Source organism: Cynara cardunculus (genome assembly GCF_001531365.2).
Source record: "Cynara cardunculus var. scolymus isolate 2C chromosome LG 8, CcrdV1, whole genome shotgun sequence".
Taxonomy (NCBI): domain Eukaryota; kingdom Viridiplantae; phylum Streptophyta; class Magnoliopsida; order Asterales; family Asteraceae; genus Cynara; species Cynara cardunculus.
Genome location: NC_037535.1, coordinates 5545050 through 5554912, shown reverse-complemented (window position 1 = coordinate 5554912; position 9863 = coordinate 5545050). Strand labels below are relative to the sequence as shown.

At 35.0% G+C, this 9863-nt stretch overlaps 1 protein-coding gene across 6 annotated transcripts; it reads right to left on the bottom strand.

Annotated features, from left to right (window-relative positions):
- Window positions 1–1660: 1660 nt before the first annotated feature.
- On the bottom strand, window positions 1661–7530 carry LOC112516658 (AFG1-like ATPase). Of its 6 annotated transcripts, none has more exons than XM_025123827.1 (15): window positions 7269–7530; window positions 6572–6864; window positions 6409–6485; window positions 5741–5841; window positions 5274–5396; window positions 5061–5130; window positions 4816–4902; window positions 4541–4606; window positions 4330–4422; window positions 4192–4248; window positions 3857–3985; window positions 3534–3624; window positions 2639–2727; window positions 2360–2553; window positions 1661–1991 (listed from the first exon to the last, which is right to left on the bottom strand). In XM_025123827.1, exons 2-15 carry the CDS (start codon window positions 6780–6782, stop codon window positions 1874–1876), a joined length of 1506 nt encoding a protein of 501 aa, XP_024979595.1. In that variant the 5' UTR covers window positions 6783–6864; window positions 7269–7530; the 3' UTR covers window positions 1661–1873. The 6 variants fall into 6 exon arrangements, with proteins under 6 accessions (XP_024979595.1, XP_024979597.1, XP_024979599.1 ...); XM_025123829.1 differs by having other exon boundaries at window positions 6409–6482; XM_025123831.1 differs by having other exon boundaries at window positions 6409–6473.
- Window positions 7531–9863: the final 2333 nt, after the last annotated feature.

Sequence of the window (9863 nt, the reverse complement as noted above, 5' to 3'; positions counted from 1 at the left end):
GAATAAATTGGTTTCAAATAACAATTTATAGTTATACTAGTTACTGATTTTTCTTGGACCGGTCCTAAAGGCTAAAATCACCTCGTAAACCCAACATATATTGGGTTGGGTTCCTAAAGGCTAAAATCACCTCGTAAACCCAACATATATTGGGTTGGGTTCCGATGAGGAAAAAAAATTAGATGAGAAGCGTAAAAAGAGATCCATTGTACGTTAAGATGAAACGCACTGAAATGAACCAAATCAATCACCATATCAAACGTCATTCATAGATGAGTTTGAGATCAAAGATGATCAGCCTATCAAATTCTTTATGAGTAATCTTAAGAACCTCAAGTTACGCATTAAATCTTGGAAGATATGAGTAATCAAAGCTAAGATGGAACAGGTGAACTCCTTGAGAATTCATTTAAAAACTATCGTGTACAGTTTGGGGTATTTAGATATACTAGAAGAATATTTGCGCAATAACTGGTTAAAATGACCAATTTACTCCCGATAAATTGTTTAGTGTTTTTTCACTAAATAATCAATATAAATATTTACAAATACTATTTAAAAATACCAAAAAAAAAAAAAACTCACATTCCAACTATATTATTTAAATATGCATTTATTGTTAATTCTACCCTTTCCTTTCCATAAGCTGTTCACCAACTATGTGAAAGAAAGAGAACAAACCCACTTGTGTCTCTTTTCAATTATGCTTCATCTCTTTAACTATTTTGATCTGGGTAGATCCGAAACATCGGAGTATTAGAGAAATTGCAGGTTTTTAATGGGGGAATCCGAGTCTGTACCAGTAGCCGACGACGACGATGAAGAAGTTGAAGAAGAAGAAGAAAGGGACAACCATGGCGGCAACGATACAAGAAGGTTACTAGGTGAAGATGATAGTTTAATGAAGAAGGTTGTAGAAGAAGAAGAAAGGGACAACCATGGCGGCAACGATACAAGAAGGTTACTAGGTGAAGATGATAGTTTAATGAAGAAGGTTGTAGAAGAAGAAGAAAGGGACAACCCTGCCACGCATCGGCGTCGCCGTTATCTCCTCAGCCGTCGTCGTTCGGCACCCCACGGTTGGCTCGGTCCATCGGAGAAGCAGCAGCGGTGGCCATCGGAAGTCGCCGTCACCAGTCGCCGGTTGAGTGGTGGAAGCTATGGAGGAGAGGAGTATGAGCCGGTCACATTATGCGTACGAGGTTTTTGAGGGTAAAGTGGTAAATTTTTTCTTGTTCTACTTAGTTCCAAGGGTAAAGGGTGGACTACCTTGTCCCACCCTTGTTCTAGTTAGTTCTAGTTAGTCCCACATAAAACCACACCAAACACAGAACAAATTGTGTATATGCAAACATATTGTTTAACCCAAAATAAAAATTATCGAATTTCAAAACAGTACCAACAGAACCTATTGATTATATAGGTTGGGTTCTTGTAAGAAGAGTCGAGGTGAGAAGCATAAGAAGGGATCTCTGCATGTTAGGATGAGATGCACTGGATCAATCCCCTATCAAGCGCGATTCATAAGTAGGCTTGAAATTAAAGATGATCATGGGTCCAGATTCCTTCTTACGCTTCTCATTAACTCTCCTTCTCACACAATCCTTACATCATCTCTGTCAAACATACAAAATTTTGCTAAAATAATTAAATTTTCAGGAGCAACAAGAAGAAAAGGGTTTTGTTATTTCAAGATCACAAAGTTGCAATATTATTACATATGGATGCATTCATCTCCCCCTTTTGTGAACTCAATGTGAAGGTTATGTATAAATTAGGCTTGGCCCTTTTTCATACTTTATGAAAAAGATGTATAAAATGAAAATAAAGAAATATTGTTAACGGAACGAAACCTCACAAGTGAAACCCGTGTCTACGCTTGTACCACATGATCGTGGTCATCTTCAACCCTTTGAGTTTGACGTTGTTGCTTCTCTACTGTCATTTCCGCGTGTTGCTCAAGATACTCGCTGCTGTTCATCTCCGTCAACCTGTATGAATTCATTCGTCAAATATATGAATCCCTGTTTTGACTTTTAATGGTCAAACCCACTGCCTTAATACAAAAACTTGTCGTCCCACATAGACTCTGGGAAGGTTAGCGTCAAAAATGTATTTCTTTTCTATTCCACGAAAATAGGTGGAACAAAATTCAGGGTTATTGGACAAAATTGGTAAATTACTAAACTAGCCATGCCAGTCCACACATCACGCACTTAAAAGATTAACCAAACGGAATAATGAAGATACTATTTCTTTTCTTGAATGGGATGTTCAAGATTCAAACAAACATTTGACCTCAAAAGATTAACTGTATATCGAGTAATGAAAATACTACTAATGAGAAAACACGGCATACCTGCTAATAGTGCGATCTTTTGCAAACCCAAGCTCATTGTCAACACAAAGGTCATAATCGTCATTCTTTCTTGACCTTGAAGAAGTTCTAGGCGCCCTACTTTGAGCATCAGAGATTGTCACAATCCTTTCAAAAAGTTCAAAAGAAGTCCCCTCAGCTGTACACATCAACCTGGCCTTATTCTCGTACATCACCTGTATATGATCATATCCGTTTACAATCTGAGGTCATTGTGAACGATCCTGTGACTACAACGGATAGAGAAGAAAAGAGACTAACATCAACTAGAGTAACAAACCGATAGGCTGCTGTTCTGTTGTGGAGACCAAATACCGGCACACCATCCAGAGCCAATGTATGAAAGTTCTCTGCCATTACAAGTTACATATTAGATGTCATTTGGTTAGCCATAAACTATAGCTTTTTTTCAAGTAACGTTTTAAGGGGATTTTTCCAATTTAAATTTCAAAATGTCCTTTTCCAATTTAAATTTCAAAATGTCCTTTTCCAATCAGTTTATATTCTCATTTAGCTTATCAGCTAGTTTTTACCACACATTAACTATCTTATCAGCTAACAATTAGCTTATTAGCCAACGACCAACTTCAGCTAAAAGTCGGCTTCTCAGCTAGTTTGCCAAACATAGCATATCATCTAGGACCACTGTGTGCAAATGATAAATTCCCTAAACGGATATGATTCCTTTGGACATTCATCTTTTCAGTGCAGCCAAACTAGTTAAAGATTCTACTCCTTTAATTCCAAAAATATAGGTAGAATTTGACTTTTTAGGTCAACAAGACTGATTTCCAACTGCAAAATTCAATTGATGTTCCAGCAAATTTATCATCAATGTTTCCCTGCTTTTTAGTATCATTATAACGCTTAACGTGACTTCAAAAGTCTTTGCGGCTTTAGCCTAACTGGTAAGAACAATGTGGTTTCACAAGTCCCTGCAGCTTTTAGCCTAAAGGGTAAAGAGGTGGGCATCCTTGAAAAATAATGTGGCTTCAAAAGCCAAATTGTACCACCTATTATCGAACACATACAGAGTTCTCTCAAAATCTTGACCATCACATAATCTAAAGACAGATGAACCTCGTGACGAGGTTTTGAAGCGATAAATGAAAATGAAAAGATTCTTCAAGAATTTCAAATTTATTAGTTTACTTACTGCATAATCCAAAATAGTCGGCAGCACCAAGAGGTTTGTCACAGAGTTCCTCAAAAGGAAAATATGCACATCCATTCGCACCCAACGGTACCTAGCCGTTGCCAAGAACAAAAGAAAATAGAGTTACTACCAAATGATATGCAAAGATATATGAACCACCTTAGATATGGGGTGTAACAAGATACTAGTCACTACACATATTTTCAGCACCAACACTCACAATTTGCATGAAATAGTTATGCCATACGAAAAGGTTAGAGCATGCACACCAAGTAATTGCTGCCGAAAATATGTGAAATGACCTTTTACCATCTTTTAAGCACCTGTAGTTTTCTACCCATAACAACTTCCACCTCCTGGGGACGAGGCGTATGTTCCCCAACCAAATCTTTAAACTTTTGCATAAGGAAATCAGACGAATCATTCTTAATGAAGTAGAAACCTTCTTCAGCCTACAGTAACAAATAAACAAAAAGAACTAAAATCAAAGATCTATATGCAATCTTTCCCTCACATTTTTTGCAAGAACGGGCCCAGTATATCCCATCCGAAAGTGGGGTCTACCTCACATTTTTTGTGAAAAGTGGGCGAAAGAAAAGACTGATTTCATAACTCAGATTATTTTAACAGAAATAAAGTGGAAGAGCTGGCATTTTACCGAGGTCCTTTTCCTATAATCTATGGATGAACCAATTTCATGTATTGCACATCTTTCCTGCATCCACAGAACCAAAACATGGTAATTATCAAGAAAAATAGGGAAAAATGGAAGATTAAAACCAATAAGCAATGTTACCTTCAGTGCGGCAATGAACGGTAGAAAAAGATCTCTTTGCAGTCCACGTTCATAAAGGTTGTCTGGAGCACGATTTGATGTAGCAACAAGTATCTATACTTCCATCACAAACAGGAAAAGAAAAATACCAGTCAGCTTTCTTCACTCCAAACAGTGACATGAATTTCAATTCTAGGAAAAGGACGCAAATGATAAATTGTTAACCACTTACAGCACCATTACTAAAGAGATGGCCAAATAAGCGGTTTAGTATTAAGGCATCAGCTACATCATTAACCTGTTAATATCATAAGGGAGTGATAATCAATGACCTTAGATAAATAAAAAGGAAACCCAGGTGCACCAAGACTCCTTGTTTCGGTGACTATGACCTTCTGGTCACCAAGGTTCGTCCCTAGTGGTTGGTAAATAAACCAAACGGACCCAATTTATTCCCACCCAGAGATAGGGTCAGGGGAATAACGAATGGATTAAGCTCTAACATACCATGAACTCATCTAAGCATAATAAAATGGATTCATCCGATATCTCACTTGCAACAACTTCAAGGGGATCGGACACACCTTTGTGCCTCTGCATTGCAAAATAATACCATATTATCAAACTATACTTAATTAATAGAGGCCATTAAGCTATTTCATTCCAATGATACTCTGTTGTTCCGAAAGTGTTTTGAGGTCAAATGGTATCTTCAAATTCAGAATTGGCAAGTAGTTCTATAATCAACTTACCTGCAAGCGAGTGTGGACATTCAACATGAAGTCATGAAAATGGATCCTCTTTTTCCTCCAATCGCAAGGCCTGATAACAAGAAAACAAAAATGCGTGTAAAAGACTAAATCAACGTGATACTAAACATTTTATAATGTTTCCAAATTACATATAGTTTACATGTCTACCAACATTGAAATGAGAAATCTAGCAAGGTGCAATCCGATGCTTACAATTGATCATAAAATAAATCCATCAACATGGTTTTCCCGGTGCCGACTCCTCCATACAGATAGAGTCCTTTCACTGGTGAGACTGAAGATTGAGGCATGAGACGCGACCATAACCACCTTCTCCTGAAATTGAAAATAAAACGTTGAGTAATTGAAGGCAAAGCACGCATATAATAGAACAATGAAAATGAAGCTCTGTGACTTTTTTGATATGATAAGAAAAGATACAGTCCCACTCCCTTTTGGTTTTAGTAAAGAGTTTGACTTTCTTTTACTTCAAAATTATAATGTTGAATTGATTTTGAGTTGTTAAATTGATAAAACTGTGTTTGCATTAGAAACATTTTGGAACTGAATAAAAAAAAGAATCCATGTCGAGTATTTTGAATTTGGAAAGTAATTCATTTGAGTTTTAGAATCAGAAGTGCATTTTGATTATGAGTGGATGGAGTAGTAACGATATTTACCTCCCACTTTTCCCAGAATCAGAATAACGATCCAAACGACAGGCATCAGCTGACTCAACAAGCTCATCATAGAGTCTTTGAATTTCTCTTAAGGTGCCTATCTGCAAAAGCACAGTAAGAAAGCAGTCTGAAGAAGGAGAATAAAAACACAGCTCAAGTTTTGTTTCTTGATACAACATAGAATTGGCCTCTACATTTATAAAAAAAGATCTATGTTCTGTTTATTTTCAAACATTAACCCCATTTAAAGACACCCAATTGATTTTCAATGTATAATCTAACTTCTATAGTGGTAGATTCTGATCAAAGTTCTATAATCAACTCAACAATCTCCAGTAGATAGTGTCTTCCCTCTGATTAGGTGAAGCATGTTACGGGTATTTTTGGAACTACAACGTAAATTGAAGGCAAAATCAACTGGATATTTTTGGAGTAAATAGGACTTGATTCAAGTAAAACTCAAATTCTTTCACCTCGATGCAGACTTGTGCTCCCGAACAGCCCATGAAACATTTCCATATATGGGATGTTTTCAAAGTTACAACTGCCTATGCACCCAACATCATAATTGCAAAAAACATCGATTTGGTCCCTCAAGATTCCCTTTTTGGTGGATGCTAATACGTGCTTTAGACATTTTACAAATAGTCAAATACTTGACAAGTTACCTGGGAATTATCTCCATCTTCAAGGTCACCAGCTCCAATTCTTCGCTCATACTCCACAAGAGGCCCTGCTCTCTCTACTTGTGTCATGGATACACCCCAATTGCATTCAATATTTAACATGAATCTATGACTAAATTAAATTCAAAGAGGAACATTTAATTACCTTTGTAGTTCAGTTGAGCAGCATCAGAAGACATAGTTCTAGAAAACATATAGCACGGGTGGCCATACTTGCATATAGATGCTTTGTAAGATGATTTCTCAAAAGTTGCATTATTTATATTCAATAACGACCATCTTTTTGCTACCCCATTTGGCATTCTATCTCCATGATATCTAAAAGCCGATCGAATCGGCCCAAAAGCTCTTCTCATCTTCAATCCAGTTATTTGATGTTGATTTCCAAACTTTGACCACTCCAATGAAGATAAACTTCAAGGGAGGGTCTCAATAATCCTGAACAACAATTACACAATATATTCCGTGACAGAGCACATAATTGGGGTCCAGATTTGAAGCCAAATGAATTAACTTTTAACTACAATCGATCAATGTTATTTTCATTAATTAAAAAGCAATCATTGTGTTCATGAATCAGCCTTAAAAGCTGATTGGAAAAAGGCTAAAATTCGAAATTTTGCCTAAACCCGAGATAATTACCAACACGGTTTACACAATGTCGAAGAAATGTTATTGGTTGATCTATAGAGATATGTATAAACACCCAATAAAAACCTGAAAGAACCAAAGCATTTATTTATTGTGCGACTTTTAAGATATTCCACCAACGAGATCATGATTCAGAAAAGAGAAAAAATTGACGCAAGCGAGAAACAAAAGCTACAGACATGAAAACGAACCTGAATTCGGGTGGCTTATCAAAGTGGCTAAATTTTCAGGAACTGCAACACCAATAATTTAAATTTTGAAGTCTGCGAGGAGATGAACTGAATTCGGAAGATTAAAAGCAATTCACTGTTTATATAAACATTAATCCAGCAAGAGCTTAAATACAGAAACGGGTCTATCGAAAAAATCACTTGGAATGATCAGAAAATATGAGGAACCCTAAATTTATGGAACTCCTCGAAGATGGTTGGAGATAGGGAGAGCCCTTTTTTGTTGGAAAGGGACAATGGTGTTCTGGGTTAGGATTTGTGCCTTTGAATGAATTATCATAAATAGTCCATATACTATTCATTAATTAATAGTTTTGGTCCCTTGACAAAAGTTTTTTGTATTTCACTTGTTAATTGAATCTTTTTTTCTCAATTAGGTCCCTATATAAGGCATATGTGTAAGGGGTTGTTCGTTTGTGGCTTAATGTGCTTATATAAGCATGTGCTTATATAAGCCTTATATCTTATTCAAACCAATATAGGAAGTTGTGCGGTTATATTTTATTCATTCAGCCGAGTGTTTATTCGCTCAACTAAAAAACATTAAGTCATATGGACTGAGTCATTAATATTCTACAACTATCCTTATGTTAAAGTCTTTAAATTAAAACAAAAGAGACTCGAAAGACAAAAAAAAAACCTTGTGATTTTTCTTTAGCGCATCGCTTGAAGTTCTCTATGGTCGTCGTCGATCATTTTCACGTTGTTCATCTCTTCATCTCCCATGGTATAGCTCTTCTTTGTGTTTTCTGCGATTAAATCCTCTTTTTTTAATCTTTTAATAGTTAATAGTTGTTCGTTATCTTATCTTTTTTTAATCTTTTAATAATTAATGGTCATTTATGATATTCAGACCATTTATTTACCACAACAACCCAACAACAATTTATTTTATATCATACAGATAACTTTATCCATACATGATTTAACGGAAAACGAGCTAAACAACCTCTAAAGTCCTTTAGTTCAAAACTCGTATATAACACATACATTTAAATTTTGAGTTGTTTTGAAAATAAAGCTTCGGTATTTAATCGATTTTCTAAATTTCTCTTTTTTTTTTAAATTATAATGATATTATAGTCAAAAGAAAACTTGTCCAATCAGATTTTTTCTTATATTCTTTTATTTCGTAATTAAAAGGATATTATTGTCAAAACAAAGCATGGTGGAATTATTATTCTTTTTTACCTTCCACTTGTTCTATGGTTCATACCTCCCGTACTTAGCTTTTTGCATAAAAAATATATCACATATCATTACATGTTATATTCTCTTTACTTAAACTGCTTTAAGGGGCTGTTTACCAAACACTTACGTAGTAAGTATTTACCGACAAAATTAACACTATCATTTACTTATCGAGTAAGATTTTTAGTCCATCAAACGACATCGTATGCAACAATTTACCCGGTAAGCACTTACCGTGGTAAGAGTCGTTGCCCTCACTTACCAGGTAAGATTTTTGGTCCTTACCATATTCATCCGTTAATGTAATGTAATTTGGTAAGCATTTATCCGGGTAAGCATTTAATAAACGGCCCTTAAGTCTTCTTATTTGGGATACTAAATGTTAGGATTCTTACTCATGCATAAGAGTTCAGGACCCGATAGATTGGAAAACCAAACAAACAAAGAAAATAAACGTAATCACGAAAAACAATGGCTTTTGTTACTGCCACCACTAAACGAGGTCTGTAACCTAATTGATTCAGTTATATGTCTGCATTTTAATAAGATTTTCTTGAAAATATACAACATAATATACTAAATAAATAAGATATGTGAACATGCTTAATGAGTATATTGGATGTATGCTCCCCTAAAAAAAGGAAACTTCAACAACTAATATGAAAAACATAACCACTGTAATTCAAATACTGTTATTCAACCAAGCTGTTTATAGACCATTAAATTTCTTACGAGTAGGTGGAATGGCTGAATACGTGATTTGTCAAATTTTCTCTCATGTGAATTTTTTCAGATATAGTATAAGGTCTTTAACACTGTTACAATTTTGTTTGGTTGTGTGCTATAATACAAGTACAAAAATATCCTCCCAGATCCGATCCGTTCTGTGAGGATATCTGAACGTTTATATCCAAATTCATATGACAACTGTGGTGTCATGGATAAAGGTATTGAGAAAACACAAAAAATATTATTGGACTAAAGTGGCATATGAAGAAAAAATGGAGGATGATTATTGTAATTTCATGAATGGGGTTGAATTTCGAATGAAATGAAAGAAGACGCATACAAACACGGACACGATAAGTATGAGCATCAGACACACTTGCCACGTGGTCTCTGGTTTACGTGCGTTCCAGAGAGGGGCGAAGACATTTTAAATTTCCTCCATGTTCTTTTTTTATTTTTATTTTTATTTTTATTATTATTAATAGTAGTAGTAATAATTGGGTATTTATATTATATTATAAAATATTTGATAAAAAAGTTTTAAAAATTATTTTTTTATATAAAATTTTGTTTATTGATGTATATTATTCAAAATTCAAGATTATAAATAATTTTACGTAAGTATAACTTATTAAA

What these genes read in the sequence shown, in the direction of transcription:
- LOC112516658 (XM_025123827.1), bottom strand. Translation starts at nt 6,782, where the DNA reads ATGAGAAGAGCTTTTGGGCCGATTCGATCGGCTTTTAGATATCATGGA. An exon ending in TATGCTTAGATGAGTTCATG is followed by an intron (nt 4,607 to 4,815) that starts GTATGTTAGAGC and finishes TGATATTAACAG; the next exon opens with GTTAATGATGTAGCTGATGC. An exon ending in TTATGGGTAGAAAACTACAG is followed by an intron (nt 3,625 to 3,856) that starts GTGCTTAAAAGA and finishes GGCAACGGCTAG; the next exon opens with GTACCGTTGGGTGCGAATGG.